This window comes from Bombus flavifrons, chromosome 8 (assembly GCF_040668555.2).
Source record: "Bombus flavifrons isolate JBK064 chromosome 8, iyBomFlav1_principal, whole genome shotgun sequence".
Classification (NCBI taxonomy): Eukaryota; Metazoa; Arthropoda; class Insecta; order Hymenoptera; family Apidae; genus Bombus; species Bombus flavifrons.
The window spans coordinates 15263452-15288056 of NC_138449.1; the positions used below are offsets into that span (position 1 = coordinate 15263452).

The 24605-nt window shown below is 41.3% G+C and overlaps 1 protein-coding gene, 1 long non-coding RNA gene and 1 pseudogene across 3 annotated transcripts in view; 1 reads left to right on the plus strand and 2 right to left on the minus strand.

The window, feature by feature from the left end:
• Positions 1 to 1805, minus strand: part of LOC138182656 (titin-like) — a 37055-nt pseudogene extending 35250 nt beyond the window's left edge.
• Positions 1806 to 2164: 359 nt separating this feature from the next.
• The window catches only part of Msp300 (Muscle-specific protein 300 kDa), a 62700-nt gene continuing 40259 nt past the window's right edge, over positions 2165 to 24605 (minus strand). For both annotated transcript variants that reach the window (XM_069118937.1, XM_069118936.1), the window contains 16 exons: positions 24138 to 24501; positions 23072 to 23680; positions 22036 to 22821; positions 20666 to 21826; positions 19719 to 20498; positions 18845 to 19495; positions 17919 to 18520; positions 17031 to 17673; positions 16497 to 16835; positions 16059 to 16364; positions 15652 to 15803; positions 7236 to 8046; positions 6411 to 6569; positions 5955 to 6317; positions 5130 to 5240; positions 2165 to 2776 (listed from right to left, as the gene is read on the minus strand). In XM_069118937.1, the coding sequence (XP_068975038.1) occupies positions 2666 to 2776; positions 5130 to 5240; positions 5955 to 6317; positions 6411 to 6569; positions 7236 to 8046; positions 15652 to 15803; positions 16059 to 16364; positions 16497 to 16835; positions 17031 to 17673; positions 17919 to 18520; positions 18845 to 19495; positions 19719 to 20498; positions 20666 to 21826; positions 22036 to 22821; positions 23072 to 23680; positions 24138 to 24501 (7948 nt within the window). In that variant the 3' untranslated portion in view covers positions 2165 to 2665. The remainder of the gene's footprint in view (positions 2777 to 5129; positions 5241 to 5954; positions 6318 to 6410; positions 6570 to 7235; positions 8047 to 15651; positions 15804 to 16058; positions 16365 to 16496; positions 16836 to 17030; positions 17674 to 17918; positions 18521 to 18844; positions 19496 to 19718; positions 20499 to 20665; positions 21827 to 22035; positions 22822 to 23071; positions 23681 to 24137; positions 24502 to 24605) is intronic.
• The window catches only part of LOC138182765 (uncharacterized), a 32362-nt gene continuing 19554 nt past the window's right edge, over positions 11798 to 24605 (plus strand). Inside the window, exon 1 of the long non-coding RNA XR_011173908.1 lies at positions 11798 to 12078. This is a non-coding gene — a long non-coding RNA (uncharacterized LOC138182765). The remainder of the gene's footprint in view (positions 12079 to 24605) is intronic.

Here is a 24605-nt window from a genome sequence, read left to right on the forward strand (position 1 = left end):
GACTCGTGCACAGAGGATGTCGCCGAGTTCACTGGCGAGCGTGAACGCTCTTTCGCCTGTTTTGAGATTAAAGTCACCGTTGTCGATGATTGACTACTTGTAGTCGATGTCGGTTTAGAATTGAGACCCTGCGATAAAATTTGGGCGTACGAGAATGTCTTGCTTTCGCTTGAGGTAATACTTTTCGTCTTAATAGGTGTACTTTCTGCAACTGGCGTAGAAACTTGTTGTACAGGTTGCTCGATAGTCTGCTGCATAGACTGTTCTGGTTCTACTGGTTTTTCTGGTTCAGAAACTTCTTCCGCTTGAACAGCAGGTTGCACAACAGCTTGAACGTTTGACTGAACGTTTGACTGAACGACAGGCTCAACATCCACAGGTTGTTGAGCTCTCGAAGGTAAACACTTCTCTTCAACGTTCTGCACAACTACAGGAGTAGTCTTTGGAGGGATCTTGAATTTGGTTTGATGCGGATGCCTTTGTGGATGCTTCTGCAACTGATTTTGCTGATAAATCTCTGGTTCAGGGATGTAGCTAGCCTGTGTCACGTACGGTTCCGATGGGAAGGCTATCTGACTTTCGGTGTAATGAGGAAGAGCCATTTGCTGAGGCGGTGCAGCTGGCATGTAGACATAGGAACTTACTGGATAGGCGATCTGAGACCCGATGAAACCAACCAATTCAGGAATAGCCGGATGAATATAGTTATAGACCTCTGGAACTTGTTGCGTTGCAACTGGCGGTCTTGCAACATTTTCGTAACTTTTCTCATTCAATAAAACGTACTCGTCCATGCTTTCGTCCGTCCAACTGGTTTGAGTTTCGCTCGGTTCCTCAGAAATTTTCACAGGAGACTCGACTTCAGGTACAACTTCGTGCACGACCTCGGCAGGCTGCTGTTGGTAGCTCTCCACTGCTACGTCTTCGCTGGGTTGTTCCATAAAAGCATTTTCAGCCGTTGCCCCTTCCTTTACTTCCACTTTGGCCACCTCGAATTCCATCTTCTCCGTCTGAACAGTTTCTACGGAAGATTCCTCGACCACAGTCTCTGCGACTTCTCTACCAACTACGTGAGCATCTTTGCTAGTCTCCACCGAAGGGCTGCGAGAGTTCTGTCTGTTTCCACGAAGAATATCCGCGTAGGAAGTTGATCCAGGCATCCAAATGGGACTGGCAGACCTTCCTCTTCTCTCCACCTTAGGGGCCAGTGTATTCTTAAGTACAAACGGTTCCTTTCTCTGTTCCACTACCGATCTAGAAGTGTCTGATCCAGAAATTTCATTGTCAGCCTCCACGGACGAATTTCTTTCAAGAGATTCCCTAATAGGTCCTCGAACGTGCTTTCGCACAGAACCAGATCTTCTAGACTGATTTCTCAATCTAGAGTCCACTGAATCTACTTTAGAGACGCGTCTTCTAACCTCGGTTCTTACTTCAGGCTCCTTCTGCTCGTTCTGCTCTTCAGATCTTGACTGTTCTTCTTTCATCTTCGTCTCCGCTATTGCAGCATTTGCCGGAGTATTGTCGCCAGTTGGTTCGATAGCAGGTTGCTTCTGGGCTTCCATTGTTCTTGACAGTTGCACGGTAGGTTTGAGCACTTGAATCGAAAGGGGCACCGAAGAAATCTCGTCTCGGGGATTTCTAAAGGGGCTAGAACCCCTGGAACTCGGACTTGTCCGACCTGCGGCGATGTCCGCGTACGAGATCTGATTGACGATCCTTGTCTCGTTGCTCTGTACATAGTACGGGTCCACGGCGTATATTTGATCCAGCACTATCTTCACGCGTTGCTTCCAATCGTCCATCCTTTGCTGCAGGCTCTGCTTTATCCGCCACGGAGGAACAGCCAAGGCACAACAATGGAATACACATACGTCAATTTTTCTGGGACATTTTTCTATTTTTTTTTTTTTTGTGTTGTTTTGCATTTTTTTGTTTGTTTGATTTTTGTGGCAGGGGTGAACCAGATAAGATGTTAAGTCGGTATGGAAATAATGGGAGATCGGGGTGGTTCTCTGTTAAATAATGTGGTCAGGGGCGCGATTAAGGGGTTGTTGGAAGATTAGAATTCCCTTTTGTCGGAGAGTTTTAGTATTATATGCGTGTATGCTAGATTAACGTTATGATCAGCGGTGGTGTAGCTCGCGAAGAAATACAAGATTGCTTGGCGATAAAGAGGGCTCTTTATTCTCTCTTTTAAAACAGTATACTGGTAATTGGTTTTGTTACTTTTTTTTTCTTTTATATGAACGCAACTCTGCTCTCTATGCCTGAACGAATAACACGTTTTAGGAAAAGTTTGCTCGATATAATGTAATATAGACAATATACGTATACATACATACATTCATATATATAATATAAAGTTCGCTAAAAAAGATCCTGAGGTATTAAAAATCGATCGGTTTCCATTCCGTGGACGAGGACGAACGTCGACATTTTTACACGATAGGTCGAAGACTTCAGGATTCTTTGAAACTCGAAGAATTCGAATCTCTTCGATTCTGTCGCCAATTTGGTGTCGACGTACCCTTCGCTCCGGATATAGTGCGCGGAATTGAACCGGGTGAGAAAAGAACGCGAGGAACGACACTAATGGCTGTCAAAATCGTGATCACGTAGAATCGCGAGAACGATCTCAATCGACTGTAAACGACCAAACTGGTCATGGATCTAACGGTTCTGGATCGGGCTTGCCACGTTGCACGAGGATCTTCGATCTCTCGGTACGCGCCTGGATTTTGCTCTGCAACGACTTGATCTTCTCCCGACAGATCTATACGAACGAACAGAGCAAACGAAGAAACAACAACACGCCGAGCGATCGAGCGAGATGGACGAAAAATCGTGAACAAAATTTCGATCGAAAGAGAAGAGAGACAGAGATCCGAGAAACCAAAGAAAGGTGAGAACAAAGGAGAGTAATTGAGACGATTAATAATCGTGTAGACGCCGCAGAACCCCAGAAGACGACGATGGCGAAGCAGAAACGATGGTCAGAAACGAAACGAAGAAGGCGGGACGTGGGACGTGAAACGGAGGATGGATTTTTGTATTTTTAGAGGAGAGGCGGGAAAAGGTACAGCAAACAAAATGTTCGTAAATCAAATAGCCGATGCGATGGATTAAAGACAAGTTAAACAAGAAAAAAGAGCGAACACAATGTGAAGTTAAATGAAAAAGAACAAGAAAGAGAAATGAAACGAATGAACATAAAAGAAATTATCGAGGTAAGTTCGACTGGTCTTTCGAAGCGTTGACTTGTGTTCGCTATGTTCTCACAAGTCTCGGCGCGCGTTTTGGAGGTCACTTGATTTTCTTGCGTAATACATCTTTTTTTTTCCACGTATAGATCGCGTTCGTTGTCGATCTTCGAGTTTCTCGACACGACAGGACGAACGCTCGCGTTGCGTATACATTCAAATCGTAACGTACAAGTTCAGCTGAGCGCTACTTTCGTGAACGACAGAAACTCGATCGAAAAAGCCTACTGTGAAACGGTGTGTGAAACAGACATTTCTGTGTGTGGTGGACGAAACGTTGCAAGACAATCGTTCGTTTCGTTTTTTTTACACATACTGATGCGACTTTTACATATCTTTGTGCGACTATTACAATTTTTCCTTCATATTCTATTTACTCTATGGATATAAATATATAAATATATATATATATATATATATATATATATATATATATGTAATATATATAGAGTGCGGTGCAATTCGAAAAGATTCAGAATTGCGTTATTCTTGTAACACTCATTGATACATAGATAGTATAGACAAGTGAGAGACGGCGAGAAAAGAAAAGTACAAATAAGATAGAAACACGTGACGTTATACAAAGAAAAGAGAAAACAAGCAAAATCAAGTAAACCCCATCACGAAACAACATATAGGTGTGTCATTAAGAGTATGGTGATGTATACATGGATCATGAGATACGTATAGAAAGTAGAGAAACAGACGAATAAACGCAGAGACGTGCGTGAACAGTGATATATGACCGATTGATCTCTGAGTTACAAAAAGAACAGGTGAGATAAAACCTTAGTCAAGAGCATGATACCAACCAATACCGCGTAACAGATGTACCACCACGATGATTAAGCATGCGAATACACGAACTCGATATTGATCGTTCAATCGTTATCTGGACGAAAGAACGATCAATATATTTGTATTAAAATTTCAACGAGAGCACGTGAATTATATTTTTCTTTCTGTACAAATTCGCAATTTTTGAAATAATGGAATCAGCATTATGTTATTACAGATTAACTTATTTTTTCGAGAAAGATGTGAAGAAGTAGTAAGAAGAGAGAGAGAGAGAGAGACAGAGAGACAGAGTTAAAGAAAGTGAGAAAAAGATGTGAATAGATGTTTAGCGATTGTTATATATGTTTCATGTTATTAACAGATGTTATATTGTTAAGCATTGGTGAATTGTTTAAGAAAAGCTTTGGAGTGGAAGGAGAAATAATTCTAATGATGCGTATGAAATGAAAATAAGGATATTGGCATGGAGAAATTTAAACGGAAACACCTTGATTGAAATTATAATCAGAAAAAGGTACGTCGACCTCTGTCTCTTCGAAATGGATTATCAAAATGTTTCCAAATTCCGATTGGTATAATTCTGATATGGATGTTACAAATTTATATTGGCCACTTCGCGTTAATCTATTTAACTATATTTTAATAACACAAATGAAAATATACGTGGAAGTATAAGTCTCTTCACAAATATCCGTAGCCAATAAAAATCTTATTTTGCCTTGACGCGGTTAAGGAATTAATGTTGGCTCGATCGACGGTTAATTGTTAGTCACTTGAGAAATTAATATTTTGAGAACAGGCATGGTGTCTCGAGAGCAGATGCCAGAGAGAAGTCCGTGATTTACCGATGAAAAACTACCCCCGACCACGAATTTAATACATATACGAATAAAAAAAAAAAAAAAAAGTAAAGAAGAAACAACTCGTTTCAATGGGAGAGATTCGAAAAGTACGCGATTATTATCCTGGTGGTGGTCTTCAGTTGGTATCGAGCAGATGCAAAAAATCAACTTGCTGCTTTAGCGCACTTGTGCAGGTGGTAAAAAGGTGGGATCAAGACAAACCTACCTGTTGCTCCTGTAACGCCTTCTCCTTATCGGCGGACAGATACGTCGGGCTCAGTATTGTCCTCAGTTGCTGCTCCACCTGCATAATCTGTTGCCTCAACTGTTGTATCTCCTAGAACGACAAACGGACGTCAGCCGTATTCTTTTGGGCGTCGTTGAAACGATTGCTGATCCCCTTTATTTCTAGAAAACCCGGTACTATGATTCTACGCATACAGGTAATCTTTTTTTTTATGATTCTAGATGAGGGAATAGTGTTGGAGATAGTTCAATGGTATAGCATATGTATTTCTTTAAAGTTTCACCTTTCTGTAGGATAAATCCGAAGGAATTATATGCAATTCTTCATCGACGTAACAGTGCACTTGTAAAATGGGACTGTACAATTCTTTTGTACACGTAATTACATTCTTCTTATAGAAATAGCTTGCAGAATGCAATAACATTTTTTTCTTTACAAGGGCACCGATGCATCTGAACAGAGTGCAATCGAATTTTCCATAGTGCAACAAATGCAACTATGCACCTCGAAGCAGCATCTACGTAAGAAGGTAACGCGTCAGAAAAATAAGCTTTGCTATACCCTTGAACCGTTTCACCAACATTATTTCATTTTTTCCATTTATCCTATCTGTTCGACTTACTTCAAACTGTGATAAAACTTCCTATATTCCGATTAAACTTCTCCATTGCCTACGTATAATGCTAATTTCCCATTCTCTAAAATTCTAACCGGATCAGCAATCAAGTTTCAAAAGAATACAGCTCCAGTCTAGAGCAACAAGAAAAAAAAAAAAAAGGAAACAATCCTCTGAACAATTCTAACCTGTTGGTATTGATCGATCTGAGCTAGACAAGCCTCTAACGCCGTAGTCTGTTCTCTCACATTGGTATTAAGATTGTCTAGCTCGGCCAACAGCTCGTCAACCGTTTCGCCGATTCGACTATCGCCACCAATCCCAGATCGGAAGTGAACCTGAAGTTTCTCCATCGACATACCAATTTTCGTTTTCTGTATCGCGATATCGCTTAGCATTTTTTCCCTTATACTATGTTGATCCCGTAACGGTTTCTTTTTGTTCTGCGGCGACTCGAGACTCTGTTTCGCTTTCTCGATCCACGTTCTCACTTCCTTCATCTTTCGCTCGCACTGCTCCCATTCTTCGCTAGTTTCTTGCAGCAGCGCGTTCTGAAACGAATAGTTTGAAACGATGTTCATCTTACGCACGTTCTTTCCGCCCCTAACTAAATAAGATTCGCTGATCGATCGAGAAAAACCAACCCTTTCCAACAGTTGACCCTCTACTTGGACTTTAGCTTCTTCAGCTTCGAGTAGTTTCTCGGGCAAGTCGCCCACGCTGCAAACCTGACCGATACTCTCGAGCTCCTTACCCATATCACTGAGATTCTTGTTGATCTGTTTGCAGCTTTTTACGGCTGTCTGCAAACCCACCCCGAATACGAAGATTAATAGAACGAACGGTTGACAGAAAGATAGATACGAATACTGAACCGTGATTTCTCCATTCGTGGAATGAAATGCAAAGGAACGTGCGTTTTCGAAGAACTCTGGGTCTGCATAGCACGTATAGTCTGCATCGCTGTTACAATCGAAGCTTTCCGGTTGTATGTCGTGTCCAATGGGAATTACACTTCGAAATTATAGTTTTGAAACATTGTTTTTTCAAGAATCGAATATTACAGTAATATAGCAGTAATTGTGGCCATTTATGACTACAAAAAGTATATTTTTCAACAAAGCGTATCTACATTTTAGTTTCAGTAATATCAAACCTTTGTAGTCATACGAAAGTACTACTGAATAATACGAAATTTAATATACTTGGACCTAATTAATTAGTATGTAAATATACTAAATGCAATGGTGTATCAACGTTGATTGTAACCAGTGTGCATATATCAACTGTTCGACGATAGTAGAAAATTTAAGGGATGCTTCTATGCAACAAAGTCAGACGAAGGGATCGAACAAAGGCCAATCCCAAGAAAAGACCGAAAATAAATTCTAACTTCAGAAACCCACGTTCTCCTGGCTTTCTCCACTAGTCGAAAGGATCACGGTTCGATAGACGTGTTTCGGACGTACCGAATACTCGTGCAGCCTCTGCCTAGCCTGCACAAGGGTGCTGAGCTTCAATGGCTCAACTAGGAACTGTCTCTTTTCCTCGGTCCATGCCTTAACGGCCTCGTACAACGTCAAAAATCTCTGCCAAGCGTCAATGGTATCAGCTACCACTTGCTTCCTCTCGTCCAACCAGTTCCTAACTTGGTTCAACTGTTCAGTGACATTGTGAACGGTGCTGTCGATCAACTGTTTCTCAGTATCGTCCCTCGTATTCTCCGCAATGGTACGGCCGTTTCTCGTTAATCGTTCGAGCTTGTCGGTGATCGTGCCCAACTCGTCTTGCACCTGTTTCAATTGTTCCTTTAGAGGGACAGGCTCGATGGATCTGTCTTGCACCTTCAATTCAGCTTGTCTGATCCACGTTTGAACCTCGTCGAGATCGGTTAAGTAATCCGACCTGACGGTTCTAGCCCGTTTCTGTTCCCTCTGTTTCTCCTCCATCGCTTGCGCCGTCGCTTCAGCGCAAAGTTCAAGGGCTGTCAGGTGTTGAGCAAGATCACTAGGGACCAGCTGCTGGCTAGCTTGGTACCGCGCCTTAGTGCTTCCTGAGAACTTTTTCGTGCTATCGAGGAGCTGCTCGACAGCCCAGCGTAGCTCGTCAAGCTCCTCCTCGGTCGCGTCCTGATCCGGACCGAAGACGTAAAGGTTCGAGGCGCGTTCTCGCGCCTCGTTCAAACGCTTCCTCAGCTGCTCGATCTCACGTTCGGTGCCTTCGAACGCCTCCAAGTCCTCGTCCGCCTTCTTGGATTTCGTCTGCAGGGAGTCGATGAGCCTACAAGGAGCACCGAATTCTTTCATTCTCCGACGATATTCCTCGCGTAAGAATATTTGTATGCAACGATCTTTTAAACGCAATGTGAGGCTTTATCGTTTTTCTCGATGTTCCTTCGAGGTCGAGATTTGAACCGCGATGATCCCATTCCATGACAGGTTTATCACGAAAAGATAATAAAATTTGTCCGAACGAACAGATACAGAAAAAAATGATTCCAGGCGAAACGATTCGAAACATAACGATCCGAGCTGTGAAGATTTGAAATGGAATTCGAAGTGAAAAGATCCGCAATGAAATGATTCGATGAAAATACTCGGAACGGAAAGTGCGCGTTACAAAAGAAAAATCCGAATGAAGCGGCGCAGAAACCAAGAGACGCAGACGTAAACCGTGAAATATCCTGGCGCCAAAGTAGCTTCGAACGTAAATGGCACTTCTTCGAAGGTCAAAGCTCGAGCTTTCACAAGTTTGGTGGCATCCGTGACTGCTTACGAAACGAAGAGACAGAAATGTAAATTACGAAATAGCCTGGCGCCAAAGGAGTTTCTAGCGATAGTAGCGTGTCTTCTAGGATTAAAATTCGAAACTTCGCAGCTTCGATAGCTCTTAATATCGTGTTGCACGAAGCGAAACGAAGTTGTGTAGAACCAAAAGAAGAAGTAACAGTAAGAAAGTTTGAAATAGCCTGCCGTCAAACGAGCTTCGAACAGCAACAACTTACGCGTGTTCTCCGCAAGATACCGAGCAACACACACGTTCACGAATACGCGTGTATTTTGTATACGACCCAGTCGGAAGTTAGAAGTGTTTACAGAGCCAAGGGAATACCAACGTGACCGTCGGCGAGCCTGTGGTCGCTACCTTACTAACGGAAAACGATTTGCCCCTTAGCAGCGTGCTTGTGCACGGAGGCCAGGCGTAAAAATAGATTTTAGCATATTTCTTGTGGCCTACGAGTCTCCAATAATGCGTGCCAATGCGCGATCATCGCGCTCCTGTCCAGCCTACTCGTAGGCTAGAGGTTGACGAAGGAGTCACGAGACGAAGAAGAAAAGAAGGCGGAGGATACGCCGGATCGATCGGTCAGAAGGAATTGTCCGAGGCAGAGGTGCGACGAAATTAGAATCGGAAATGCGTGTCGCTGGTTCAACTATGGTTGGCTTCGTTCCAGCCAGAGCGGAGGACGCTTTGGCTAAAAGTAGACGAACGATCCGTGTGTGGTTGTGCGAGGAGTCTGTTGGTTACATGTCGGAACCGGAATTATTCTTTTATTGGAATTTTACACTTCGTTTTAGAATTGCTCTATCGTTAGTCGTGATTTGGGTACGCTTATATTTGAATTTATATCAAATTCCTACAAGTATAATTTATTAACTTCTTATAAAATTATACACGAGTTCGTTATAAAGTAACAGAATCAAAGTATCTTCGAGTCCACAGAAAGTTACGCTGCACTCCACTGAAAAGAATTAGGAACAAGATTTATATAATTTCCATCAAACGACGAACAAACGAGATCGAAATTTTATTACAAATCCTGTTCCTTAATTCCGGTTGGTCGATTCGAAGATTTGATTTTGTTATTTTCTAACAATCCGTGTATATATAAGGATTCAATTAGCTATTTGTCTTTTCCATCTTTTGCAATGTTTTATTTAATTTAGAAATTATTCTATAGTTACTGATAATTCAAATGCATGATATAATATTTAAAACATTTTGTGAACAGAGAAATGTCGATAGAGAAACGCCGATATAACAAAGTAGAATAGAGCAATTTATAGAAGAGCAGATTGTTTTATTGGATCGCGGTACGAATTGCTTGAATTTGCTTCATTGTAGCTAAGAAGATCAAAGAATGTTTTGATAGAGAACGGTGCCAAGAGTTTTCATAAAAGATGACGACATCACCATAGGTGTATCGTGCTACGAGAAACGTCGAAATCAGTCATCGTCTCGTTTGGATTCGCCTCATGTCCGATTACGAACCGGTGCATCGTGTTTTCGTGATGTTCCACGTTGATCAACAATGACATCAGCGTTAAGGATGCAATTTTGATTCGTCATTCAGGTTACTGTAATTGCAAGATGAAGTCTAATAAGAAATAAAATATGACATAGAAGCCTCTAGAAATCAGACAAATTCATCTCGACAATTTGAATCGAAGCCACGATTTAGTAAGATATTTTCTAAAAAGAAGAGGAAGAACTGTCGGCACCATTGTACAAGTTGTTGCCAAATTGTTCTTTACTTGTCTTATTAATGTGACAATTGTTCCAGAAAGCCCTAACGTCTGCAAGTATCAGCCCGGAAGCGGAATTTCAGAATACGTGGAGGGCTCGCGATGTCAATGTCAAGTTTCGTACGCGCAACGCGTTTCTTTTCCTACGATGACATCATCGTAGCTAATAATGAACGGCGTTTAACACAAGGTGCAATCACCAGCCGGCGGACGTGGTATTTTCAAGACGGAACAGAAATTTACGAAACACGTTGCGCTCTGTATCGTCGCTGACTAATACGAGATTAAATAAGAAAAGAAGAACAGCTTAATTAATCGTGTTCATTCGATCTTTTTCACTTTCAATATCCTCGAAATAGACAATCTCTTTTTAAACGTGCGCTACATAAATTAATACGACACGATATTTCGAATAATCGAGATTTCTCTACGAACGAGAGAAAAATTGCTAATTTATGTAAATCTGGTCATTTGAATTTTCCGAATTTGCGCGGCGCAGCGTTACATAGAAACTGCACTTTGAAATATTTTCAAGACGATCGTTATTGATCTTGAAACATCGCGGCCGGCAGCAAGTTCCGGAAGTATCTCGTGCACGTGATGCAATCCTTATGCGGGCATGCGACTCGATCCAACGTGCTCCAGCACAGAGATATTTCCGTAACACCGATCAAATGATCCACTCTTCGCAGGATCTATCCACCATATTCCAACGAAGCACTATCCTCTTGAGATATTCTAACACCAAAGGACACTTGGACGAATCGAATAAAAATCCCTATCTAAACTATCTGACTTTCTTAGAACGAAAAAAGGGAAGAAAAAGATTAAGGAAAATAGCCATCCCTGAAGAAACACGTGAACGAATATCTATCGGCGATGAGATTCAACGGCAAAAAGGTGGTACGTGTATACCAATTTCAGTAACAGTGGTGGATCCTCGTGATCGAATCGATAAATTTGTCAATCTCTCGACAAATCTCGTTCTTCGGTTTATCCCTGCCTGGCACGACGATGAGTCGTTCCTCTTTAAAGCCGACTTCTTTAAGACGACGTTCGAATCGCGTGAGATATTTGAAAATCCGCCGTGAAATTAAATTCGGACAACAGTATGGCGCGGCACGATCAAGCTAAACAGCAGCGTTCGCGGTTCGAAACGTTATTAGAAGGGCGTAATAGCGTTAGCTTTGAATTTTCCTTTTGGCGAGGCGCCGCGACGCATGCGGCTTACGTCTAAACGCTCGCCAAGCCGGACAGGAACGAAAATCGACGACAGCCGAAAAGCGGCGCACGCCGCGCTGTTCCTAAGAATAATATAGCTCTCTCTGACTTTTTCTTCTTCTCATCTTCGTCTGTTTCGTTTTCCTACGGCTTATCCATCGTGTTCGTCTTTTGCAGAGCAAAGACGCCTCGGGAGCAAGGCGAGTTCATTGGCTCGAAGATCTTTGCCATCGCGCTTCTTTCCTACTCTTTTTGGCACGTTCAACGAACGTTGTATGATTACAATGCGAATCGAAAGGTTGCATCGGATGTTGCAACACGCGAAGGAACAAACATTTCCATCCGAATCCGCGTATTTAGTCTTTGGATAGAATTTTTATTGGTAGACCGTGTGGATCTTCTTACGTATATATAGAATAGGGAACATTAAGAACGTAGAAACGTACAGAAAATTCAGAACAAAACGCTCGTATTTAGAAGAAAAATATTCAAAGAGATTAGTAGTGATACGAATTTCTATTTGGATTCTATCTCCTTGGTTCTATTCATAAAAATATGAATCTGTGTAAGTAAATGTGCAGAGTCTACTTATAACTATTGAATTTGAACTATTGATTTAAGTAAATGAAAATCGGACGACACAGCGTGCTTTGTCTAACACTGCAGTTTAAATGTATTGCTGTCATTCTCTTCATTTGGGTCATACCAATTTTAAGTTTCACGACACGGTTAAGTAATTCTTCGGACTTATAAGGACTTGATCACGTCGATACTGTATATGACACATATATACTGGAATCTCGTATATTTTCATTCGTAAGCACAGCTTCGTTGGACGACACGAAGCAAACGACTGAATAAAATATCATAAAACTGGCACAAAACGACGATGGAACTTGCGAACCCCATTATTATCAACCCTAGAAGCCACGATACGAATCTGCGATAAAAATAGTACTGCCAGCATCTAAAAATCGATCTGAAGCGATCTTGGAATATCTACGTGAGTCTATCGAAGAAGCTTTATCTCTAGCAACAAAAGGTTAAATAAATCAAGGAAGATAATCAAACTGCGTATCAGTCACCTCTACGTTCATGGTAGAAACTTTACTTCTATTTTAAAAGTTGTCACGTAGAATCCAGCATGATCCATCGGTATCATCGTTCAGAAACGAAGAAACGAAAAGAGCAAAGTAAACAATCACTGCTACACAATTTTCTGTAACACGACCGACACTCGATTCAGGAATATTTCTTTGTTACATTGCAGCGACGGCAACGCCGAACAGACACGTGCTGTACCGAAACACGTTTCGTCGTTCCGCTTCGGTATCGATTGCTGATAGAGAGGCTACGAGGGCTAACGGTCATAATATTTAAGCCAATAACCGCGTACAATCCGACTATCCCGATAGACGACCGTAAAAATTTCATTGTTACGTACTGTCAATCGACATGCCGTGCTCGTTCACCATCAACGTGCGTCTACGCACTTGCCGGTCTGTTCGGCTCTTGCACAACTTGACAGCGATACTCGTCAGACACTCTTATATATCGTTTGATTCACTATACAATAAACTTTCAATAAAATCCTCGACAAATACAATTCAAATAGAACACAAGAAATTCACGTATAATCACTTTTTCAAATTAAATCCAAGATCCGATTATAGACACCAAAGTTACTGATTCAATCTTGCGCAAAATTTTGCAATTCGATTTATAGACTTTATCATAATCTTTGCTATCGCAGGAAAAATCGTTGGAATCACAATCGATTTATACACTTTACTGTATCCTTTATTATCGCACGGATAATCCTTGAAATCACGATATTCTTCAACACGGTCGTATAACCACGGAACGTCAGGTTCGCGTAAACGACTCGGTATAATTGAGACTATCTGAGACGATAATTTAATAAGCGGCTGGTTGAAAGGACACGCGGACCAACCTCGACTACTTAACAACCACAAACTCTCTCGTCATGCTTTATTTCCAGTGTGCGGCGCCGCGTACGAATGGTAACTGACGTGTGCAAACCGTGCCGCGGATATTACGCCATGAAATTCAGAAACGGGCCAACGTGCCGCCACGGCGGTCGCTTCACTTTTCCTCGTCAAATCTATATTTAGTGCAAATTCGATCGACAACCAAGCAGTCTGAGGGAGCGAGGGCCACGATTCGGTGCGGGGTTGGCGAATGCAACCCCTTTTCGAAACGAGAACATACCGCGGTGGCGTGCAAGGTCTTCCCAGCCGTCTCCCTCCATCCCTGTCTCTCTCTCTCTCTCTCTCTCTCTCTCTCTGTCTCTTTATTTCTTTCTCTTTCTCTCGTTTGTTCTCCTCACGTGCGATTCTCGAATCGATGGGAATGCAGAGAGTCACGGATTACCTAATGTCACTCGATTAATGACCCGACGATGACGTCGTGCGAATTACTCGGGAAACGCGTTGCGCAATCTATTGAAACATGTTTACAAACAGCATCAGTGGAAATAGAACTGTCGTAGGCGTGATGAATCGTGGGCGTTTGTGCATTTATGGGAAATTTGAACGTGTCAAGATTTGCCATTTATGTATTTTTATATATTTGAATCTATTTCTTGTATACTATTGGATTGTACAGTGAGATTGGAGAAAATAATCCGCTTTCGTGCTTGTACAGATCGTTTCATTAAGTACTTGTATTTTAATCGGCTCTATTCGTTCGTGGAAGAAATTATTGATCGAATTGGTTAATATTCAGAGGATGAAACAGGTTCTACTTAAGAAGTTCCATTCTTCTTTATTCTGTTTTAATTATTTTCGAAGATCGAATAACTGGGAAATATCAGTGAACAGATTTGATCAGTTCATAGATACGTTTCAATTAGAATAGAAAATGAGAGTTATCGGCTGATTGAGATTAACTCCAGCAGCGATGATAATCACGATCCACATCATTCATTATTAATAGAGAAAAACCAGTTTTTTTTAAGTCTATGGACTGGATGAAATATGATTCGGATAAGATCGGCATCTCCGGCCGGCTTATTTTATATTCGTTTCTGGATATTAATTTTATGATGCAATGCATATCGCGACACGCAGTGCACAACTTTTTTCAAGGCCTAATTACGTCATGGGATTAATTTGGCTATGACACAACACAGTAGGACACGTAATGCATGCTAAATCGATAGGTGTCGTAATCCATAAAGAATCTGCCGCTATCGAGAAACCACAACTCTCGTCCTTTCCCTTCTTTCGACATCGTTTCTTTATTTCTTCAATTTTTGCTATTCCTCGGCGAAAATTTCAACGAGACCGCCCTTCCGGTTGAATCGACGTTTCGAAATCGACTTCTTGATATTATTTATCTCGAAGAAAGAAAGATCAGCGTGCGTAAGATGAACGAGCCTTTAACGCAGAAACTCAAATTCACTATTTATAGATTGATATGAAATGAATAATAAATGAATTCTAACGATTGGTGGCTATAAATAAATTATCCTGAAAAGAGTACTATGTCAGAAAAGAAATGCAAGAATATACACATATGATTAAATAATATATTCGATGCGAAGATAGCCTGAAATAAAACATATGAAAGGGTGGGGGAAGCAGACATTACCTAGCCCTTTCAAAGGGATGGTAATATGCATAAGCAGACATACACACATACACACGCATGCACATGCGTCGAAATTGCACACAATCGCACCGCATGGTTCCTTTGTTGATGATTCCGCAGTTTGGCGGAACACTGCATAATGATTTTTTGCAAGAAAATAAAATATAGAAGATAAATATGTAATCTTAACTTGATAATAGAAATTAAAATCTAGTAATAATAAAAGCGGAGTAAAAAATGTAATTGCTAATCGATGAATAGTAGATCTGTGTGAAACTATGTTCTAGCAGATATAAAATAGTTTTCTAATAAAAACGGAAAATTACGAGACACGAATGGAATATAAACCGTATATAATAATGAACGCTTTGTGGAGTAAATTTTAATAAGTAAAAAGTTTTCTCGACTTCGAAAGAAACGCGTTCGCGAATCAAGAAATATATGATCCTCTGGTGACACCGATACAGTGTCCTTGGCAGTGCTTCTGGAACATCACAACAACAAAAGAGCAGTTTCGACTCACGATTCGACGGAATTCTGCAACTTATTCAGCTTTTTCTCGAGCGCGTGGGCTGGTGCCTCTGTGAAGGCTGCCAGATACGCTAGAACTGGTCCTGAGAGATCTTTCACTTCCTCTGTCATCGGTTTCAATTTCTCCGCTTCCGCTACCAGCTCCTGTACACAGTAAAAAAACAAGATTAATAAAATTTACAAAGTAATACATATTTATATTTTTTTTTATTTAAGGTCTTTATACATATAAAATATCTTCTTGCGTTTTACTACATCATATTTTTATTACACATTTGATTTCTAACTGAATTACTTTCATTCTAAATAGAGTAAATAAAATTTCAAGATAAAATTCTACGACATCAAAACAGTTTTCTTTTTATCACCATCCAATTATTAGAGAGACATTATGCTTACATGTAAAGCCTTGATAACGTCTTGCAAGTGTTGCTTAGACCGAACTACGGTATCCAAAAGTTTGCTCTTCTCTTCAATGACATTTACACGAGCTTCAATGACAGACCATTGCGCCTCAAGATCTTCCCAATGTTTGGAGAGCGCCTCGAGAGCGTCTCTGCGACCCTCTAACCCGGAAACCAATTCTCTCCATTCCGTACTGATTTCAGCGATTTGTGTTTCTATCGTCTTTTTGTTATTAGCATCAGCCAATCGAAGCACTTCTTGACTGCGTTCGTTCAAAAGGTCCAATTCGAACTGTTGATTCTATACCAAAAAATAACAATTTCTTTCTTTCTACCGATACGTGATAACATTTATTAGTAAATGGCCAGAAACATCGTCTAATTGTCTTATAATTGTTAACGACAAACAGACGTGCGGCGATTATCGACTAACCTGTATATCATTGAGAGCGTGCGTGATCTTCTGGATGTTAAATTGCAATCCAGCCAGAGTCGTGACAGGTTCGTCGGTGAATCTACTCCTTGCGATCACAGCTCGAACTCGCTCGAGGGTTTGCGTGTAGTCTCTCCAAGTTTCAGCTCCTTGTTCCAATCTGGCACGTTGAGATTTTGCGGTGTTCAACGTGTTCTTCAGTAATTGAGTGTGTTGCTGTTGTTCCGCGCTCAATTCTTCTTGCTCGGACGTAGTCAACGATGGCCAAATCTTGTCACCTGCTTGTTGTATTTGCTGAGACACCAGCTCGCGAATCGTTGGCTCGCTACTGAAGTAAATCTGCAAGAACAATTCATCGAAATAATACAGTAAAGAAGTGTAGCAAATAATTTGAATCACTTTGAACATGATCCGATATTAATTCAAAGGTTTTGACAAATCTTGAATCATACGTTTCAGATATGATTTTCAAGACATTCAAGCTGTTAACGTCAAACTATTTCATTTTAATCAAATTGTTCGATATATACGAACCTTGTGCTCCTCGAGATCGCTCAGGATATTCTCAAAATCGAGTCCATCTTTGTCGCTTTCCAGTCTGACCTCTGCTTCGCGAACCCAATTTCGAAGTTTCTCAGTAAGAGCAGCATACTCTTGTCTGAGTTTCATGTTAGTCTTCAAATAATTTCCACGTTCCTCCATTTCTCTTGGCAAGGAGGTCAACAGAGACACTGCTTCGCTGAGCATTTCTTTCAACGAACCAGGCATTCCTTCCTCGTGAGGCACAGAGTTTTTCAAGTTTCTGATTCTGTCCAAATGTTCATTGACAGCCTCGCATAATACGTTGTGATTCTTCAGTTCAGCTTCCACGCTCGTTGGATCTCTCTCCAAGAGAGGCCTTGATTTCACTTCTTTCTCTTTATCTTCCAACCAATCGAGTATTTCGGCCAGTTCGTTCGCGAGTCTCTTGTGTTCCGCCGCGGCTAATTCGTGTTGCTCCCTCTGGGTTTCCACGGCTCTTCTTAGACCTTGCAGTTGTTGCTTCAATGATTGTAGTTGTTCCGTTATGTTGTTTCTATCCGCAGTCGAACCTTCTGCTGCGATTTGTTGACCCTTGTCCGTTGCACTTGCGAGGGTCGCTTCGCATTCTTGGATCTTTAGAATGGCATCGTCGTATCTGAATAAAAATCGGAAACAGTCACGTTTAATTACGCAGGATAATCAACACTGAAATAAAAGTTAGTAACATTGTTAAATATTTCTATGATAGATACTTTACAGCAGCCTAATGCGCTGATCAGGAATAACAAAATATTCATCGATCTTATAAATATTTCAATTTTCCAAAATGTATAAAGATCAAAATGTACAACATTCGTTCCCAATAGCTGGATAAATAATACGAAGTAAAAAATTTCCTACCTCTTGATCTTTTCTTCAGTGGTCTGACCTGAGTTCTCGATGTCTCGAACGATCTCCGTGTACTTAGCAATGAACGTCGTAATATCAGTGATCAGGGCGATGAACTGCTGTCGTAACAGAAGTAACTGGCGAAGTTTCGCAATTTGCGATTCTATAGCCTTTATGAGGTCGTCCTGTTGAGTCAATACCCCGTGAAGATCAGATACATTGACCGATTGGAGATCGGATAGTTTCGCCTTGTTCGCTTTCAAATCGTTTAAGATCTTTTCGTACGCATTCAGCATAGCTTCCACGTCTTCTACGCGGGAACCGATCGGTTTATTAAGCTCGTGAAGCTCTTTCTGCACGTCTGTCATGTATTGAACCGCTTCGGCAATCCTTGCCAATGATTCTTCAGCTTCGTCGATGCTCTTTTGAAGAGCCAGAGCTCTCTCATTTATGATACCAGCTACTCTGCCGTGAGCCTCTTTCATATTTTGCAACTGCTCGTTTAGCTCGAGTTTGTCAGCGTCGCTCACGGTTGGGAGAATCGATTTTCCTTGCTGTATTAGCTTCTCGATGTCGTCCGCGTACTCCTTTGCCTCTTTCTTTAGACGATCGTACTGGAGAAATACGTAAGAAGTGGGAATTAATCGATGATGAAAAATTGGTTGGATGAATGGAGAACGAAAGTGAGATTATAATCCGAACAGTAATATGATAGAATTGAATTAGAATAGTAATTTCACGATTAGAATTTGATCGTGCTTTTTATTACGATACTTTTGAAATTGCAAGCAAAGTTTTCGTACATAGTTCCCTTTGTGCCTGAGTATTTAGATACAATAAATGGAAATACAAACGATTCTACGTTACAGAAGACAATGCATTCTGGTATCATTGTACGTCCATTGTGACGCAACTCGCTGTAGAAACCCGTGTCTTACCTTAGCCAGCTGTTCCCTTAAAATATCGATGCTAGAAGACCTCAGATCCGAAGATGTGGCCACTTCAGCTTCGTTGATCCATCTCTTACACTTGTCTATTTCATTTTCGAAGGCTTTTCGTCCTTGAAGAAGATCCGCGAGTGCTGCCTGCTTCTCTTGCGCTTCGCTCTTCAGCTCATCATAATCTTTGCTCATTTCGTCCAAGATTTTTCCTAATTTCGCGCGATCCTCCTCGTTACATTCCTTCAATAGATTATGCCCTTGCTTCAAAATATCATTCAGGTCCTTTTCACTGAAGGAATCGATGTCAGCTTCCAATTCTCCGTGCTGAACGATATCCTGTTCGACTTTCGACGCCTTCAAAGGCAGATACCCACTCAGCTTCTTCAAGTTATTGCTCTTCGACTTGATCCAAGCACGTGCTCGTTCCAGATCACCTTCGAACTTGCGACGAGCGTCGGCTGCAGCCGTTGCACTGGAAATTCCTTCGGTTAAGATCGTACAAAGCTGAGATTGTTCGCCACGCAAAGCTTTCGTTTCGTTTTCCAATTGTTGCTGTTCATTGGCCTCTAATTCGTTCTGCATGTTACCGACTCGTTTCTCTAGGGTATCGATCACCATTTGCTTCCCTTCTGCTTCCTTTAGCATCGCCTAAAATTTACATAACGTTTTGTGAAGATCGAGGAAAATTTATTTATCGTAACAAATTTAAAGTAGAAGTATTATAATTGAAGAACTAGAACTTTAACTCTAGTTCTTTGATTTATAAAATAAATACGAAATTCATAATAATTCAACTACTCGACTAAAAAATGTAAGCTCTTTCAAATAAATAAATTCTTTGAAATCTCAATATCCTTTCTGATTAAATTACCTTCAGAGCAAGGAGCTTCTCCTCCACCTGCTTGCTGTCAAATCCAACTGGATCAGAGACCTGGGCTTGCTGTTTCCTTTGCTCAATCCAATCACGATTCTCTTCGATCTCCTGCCTAGTTGCCTCGATTCCTTGAGCAGTCATGTCCAATACCTGCGCTTTCCTCTGCAGCTTCTTCGCTATATCAGCGTATCTTCTTTCGACAGACTTAATTTGTTCTTCTATCTGCTGTGAATCCAAGTTGCTCACAGAATCCATCACTTGATCGCTCAACGTCTTCACCTCGTTCAACTTTCCAGGTCCCTGAGACTCGAACTCCGTTGTGATCTCTTTCACGCTAGCGATCTTTTGCCCGATAGTTTGCCCATTTCCTTTCTCGATAACGTCAACTTTCTTCGATAGGACATCCAACCAGGCTTGGATACTCTGCACCTGTGTTCTGTACTTTTGAATCAGATCCTGAGCAGCTTGTTTTCCGGCGATAGCATCCGTCAACTCAGCTTCCAGTTTGTTCAATCCTTCCTCGATGTCCTGATCGTCTTCGTTAAGCGATAGTTCAGTTAACGCGTGAGTTCGACGTTCGCCAACGTTTCCAAGTAAGTCGTTCATCGCTTGTAACTCGGCGTGTGCAGCTTCGGATCTTAATTTCGCTGGTCGAGACTTCCATTCGGCGCACAGAGCTCTCTGTTGGTTTATCCAAGATCGAAGCACGTTCTTCTGACGAGTTTGTTCTTCTAGTTCGTTCAGAGCTTTCGTCACGTTCATCAAGTGTGCCTGAGCCTGAAACCACGATGTCGATCATGCAGTGTAGCTATTTCAACGTTTTGCCATCAAATAAATTTTCATGATTATTTTTACGTACTGCAAAACGGCACGTTTCATCGTTTATTATCAATAAATTGATAATAACGAGCAAAAAAATTAAAAGATTAAAAAGAATACGATACCTGATCGATCAGTTCCTCCAGTTTGTTCCTAACTTCCACTTCTCTCGGCGGAATCTGCACAGGTGGCGCATCCAGAGGACTTCCGGGTCTCGAGACGCAAGCCACCGCAGCTTCGCAAGCTTCGACAGCCAGAGCAAGCCTCGTTTTCTCGCCTTGTAGCTTATTATGCAAGGTGCGCGCATTTTCGAATCTCTGCTTCGCAATATCCAGAGTATCCAAAGGTGCCTCCATCTCTTGCGCTATTTCCGGCTCATACGCATCCAGATTCTTCATAATACTCTCCAAAGTGTTCTCATATTCCTGGAATTTGACCAGCGATTCCGCCAATCGTTTCTTAATCTGCAACGCGGTATTCAATAGAGAATTGTAGCTCTCTTGAACATTTTGAAGTTGCGTTTCGATGACTGTTTTTATCTCAGGATTGGCAGCCACGTATCGACCGATCTGTCCATTTCCTTTCATTTTCAAATCGTCCAGCACACTCGTGTAATTTTCGATTTCTGCAAGCAGAGTTTCGTGCTGTTTAATTTGCGACACCGTTTGCTCTTTGTTCGTGATGTACAGTGAATTGTGGGCCATTAACTGGAAAGAAATTTGCAACAGCCATTTCTCAGTCTCTTGTAAGGCTGCGTGATAAGCGTTGTATTCCTCAATTTCATTTTCTATCAATCTCTTTCTCTCATCGACGTTCTCACTCAGATTCTGCCAACGTTTCGATAATTCTCTCGTGCGATCCAGAGGCGTGCTCTTTTTCGCCAGTTTGGACAGTTCGCCAGCTTCTTCCAACAGATGATCTAATTCCGTTTTCTTGCCGCGAACTTCCTCTTGGATGTGCTTGTAACGTTCCAGCATCGTTTTCATGTCACCGAATTCTCCCTTCGTGTCTGGAAGTTCCTGCATACTGTTCTCGGTCTCCTCCAACCAACGTTTCATCTTCCCGTGAGCTTCCGTGTGATCGTCCCAACGGTGTAACAAAGACTTAAGCTGAGCTTGAACCGTGTTCAAATCGATGCTCAGTTGCTCCCAGCTGGAAAGAAGTCCAGCCATGTCTGATCTTAGTTGGTCTTGTTGCTCTGGCACTGCCGTGTCTATGGCTTTCGCGTACGCGTTTTGTAATGTTGAAAGCAGATGTTGACCCTCCGTGATTCTTGTTGCGACGATCTACAAACACAGACAAATTTTTTGAAAAATCAACAACGATAAATCCATATTTTAATACAACCAAGGAGAGATTTCTTCTATTAAAAACGAAAGAAACTTCTATTAAGAATTATAACGAGAACTTAGTTTTGACTATTTAAATATTGCGTATTACCTGCATTCTGTGCATCTGTAAATTTTGCGATAATAAAAATCTATCGATAACATACCTTAATGGTTTCCAATTTATCCTTGGCCCACTCAGCATCCCCAACACCCATGCAATCCTGCACGGATCCTCGAGCAATACGCAGCCAATCTTCCATTTCCTTCTTCGCTTTCAGGAACTCGGTGTGATCGGATAAATTCTTCTCCACCCTCGAAACCAGTCCCTGCATATCCGTCAACAAAGACGTGTAAGCCGACTGCAATTGCACAGTCTTGTCACGAGCCCAACTACATGCACTCATTTCCAACAAAGCTTCGCACTTGTCGTTCAAATCTTCCAAAACTGGCTTCTGTTGAACGGCTTCTTCCACGAGACTTTTGCACCGAATTAAATCCTCCGGGGTTTTATTCTCTTTCGATTGCTCGTCGTTCACCTTCTTCTGGAAATGGTCTATCCATCGTTTCATGCTGTCCAACGCGGTTGTAAATTGAGACCAGCTGGAAATACAGTTGGACAGAGTCTTCTGGGACTCGTGACACTGCGCTTGCAAAGATTTCCAATTTGCTTGCAGCTGTTTCACGTCCTGTTTGATAGCTTCTTGACCTTCGGGACCCGTGCTGGCGATCACTCCGTCGCTCAATTGAATAACTTTCGAGATCAAGTTCTCTCCTTTGGGAAGGGAAGCGATGATCTGATTCACTTTGTTCTCCCGTTCGATGATCCGCTCCTTTTCGCCGTGGGTGTCGCAGTTTTGCTGAAGTTCCAGTTTCGTGTGACGAACCCAATCCGCGGCTTCGTTGTGAGCTTGTTGCAGCTTCTCGTGATCGTTCACCTGCTCTTCTAAATTCTAAAAGCAGCAACAGGAAAGTTTATGGTATATTTATACGCAGATATATGTGAAGGATTAATTGTAATTTCGATTACGCGTTTATATTAATATTCTCCATCTGTTATTTACGAGATTCGATTAAATCGAGGAAAATTCTTGTACTTTTCCATTTAAACTTCGAAAGAAAATCCAAGATTTAATCGATTTAACACATTTGATTAATATTTATAATAATAATTAACGTTTAATACATTTAACAAATACGTACTCGAATTTTTTCAGCGATCAGCTTAGTCAATTCGTCGTACTTTGCGATGGTAGATTGATAAGGACCAACGGGTATGCTAGAATCTTCAGCCAAACGAGCCTTCAATCGATCTACGGTTTCACCATGGCCTTGAATATCCCTCTGAACCGTCTTATACTTTTCCAACACCGCTCGTTTTTCACTGAGATCGTTCTTGTACATTTCACCCGGCTGAATCTTGCCCTCGATCTCATCGATCCAATCCGTAGTGAGTCGATGAATTTTGTTCAATTCTTCCAACGCGCTTGCTCTTGCGGCAAGTTTCTGTCTTATGTCTTCCACGTTCACTAATAATTTCTCGAATTCTGTCTTGAGGTTTTCCGTGTCTTCTTGAATCTTTGCCGCACCATTTTGCTCCGTGTTCATAATCACCTTCTCCTTTAGTTCGAGAGCATAACGCAGCTTGTTCTGGCCTTGTTCCAAGGTTTGTCTGATGGCCTTGCAAGTATGCAGCTTATTGTTCACCTCGGTTAAGGTGCTTGGAATCTCCTTACATTCGCTCAGTTTGTCACGAGTTCGTTCGATCCAATCTTGACATTCTTGGTACAACGTATTGTGCTGCTGATGTTCCTGTAGACGAAAAGACACGGAGGATTATTTAGGAATTTCGATTGCACTATCCTTGGGGTTATACGATAGCAGTTCCCGTATCAAATAAGATTATAATTAATCCGTTGTGTTCTTGGAAAGATAGCATAGTGAATTTTAATATACAGCTTGGGTATTAGAGTTTCGATTTTTAATAAAAAATAATAAAAAGTTTTTTTGATAATTAGCTTGAAAATCTATGGAATATCGAACCGTAGAAAAACATGTCGTATGAGCAAATACCTTCAAGGTCACTATAGAAGCTTATATTAAAAAGTAACAGCGAAGAATGTAGACTGCAGTACAAGGTAACGCAGAATAAAATTATTTGAGAACGCGATACTAAACTGTGCAGACGTTATATTTGATATTATACACTTTTATTTTATCCTAATCTTTTAAGCATCTCTAACACTCGAAGCTCGGCAATGGGATATACCTGATAATGTAATTCCAGACGTCTCATTATTTCTTTAGCCAAAGATAGAAGAGCGTTATACTTGGTCGTCAGTTGGGTGATAGCGTTCGAGATTCTGGTGTCTGCACAAGTTTCCAATAACATCTGAGCCTTCATGTTCAGTCGATCAAGTTCCCTCTGCCAGTCGAACAACGTCTGTAAATGGATCTGGAATTGTTCAAGAACATTCTTCTTTTCTTCCAAACTATCTTGAAGTTTGTTGAACGATTGCACCAGCTGCTCGGTCTGCGTGAGCCATTCGGTAGCTTCTGAAAATTGGTCCTCGTACTCCGTCCATTTCACTATTCCTACTTCCAGTAAACTCTTCGTGTTGTTCAACGAGTCTCTGTTAAAAGAGATACAGAACATCGGTATTTAAATAATTAATTCTGGACTGAACATTTAATCAGTGAATTTCTGATTTCTCATTATTGAATTATCGAACTTGTT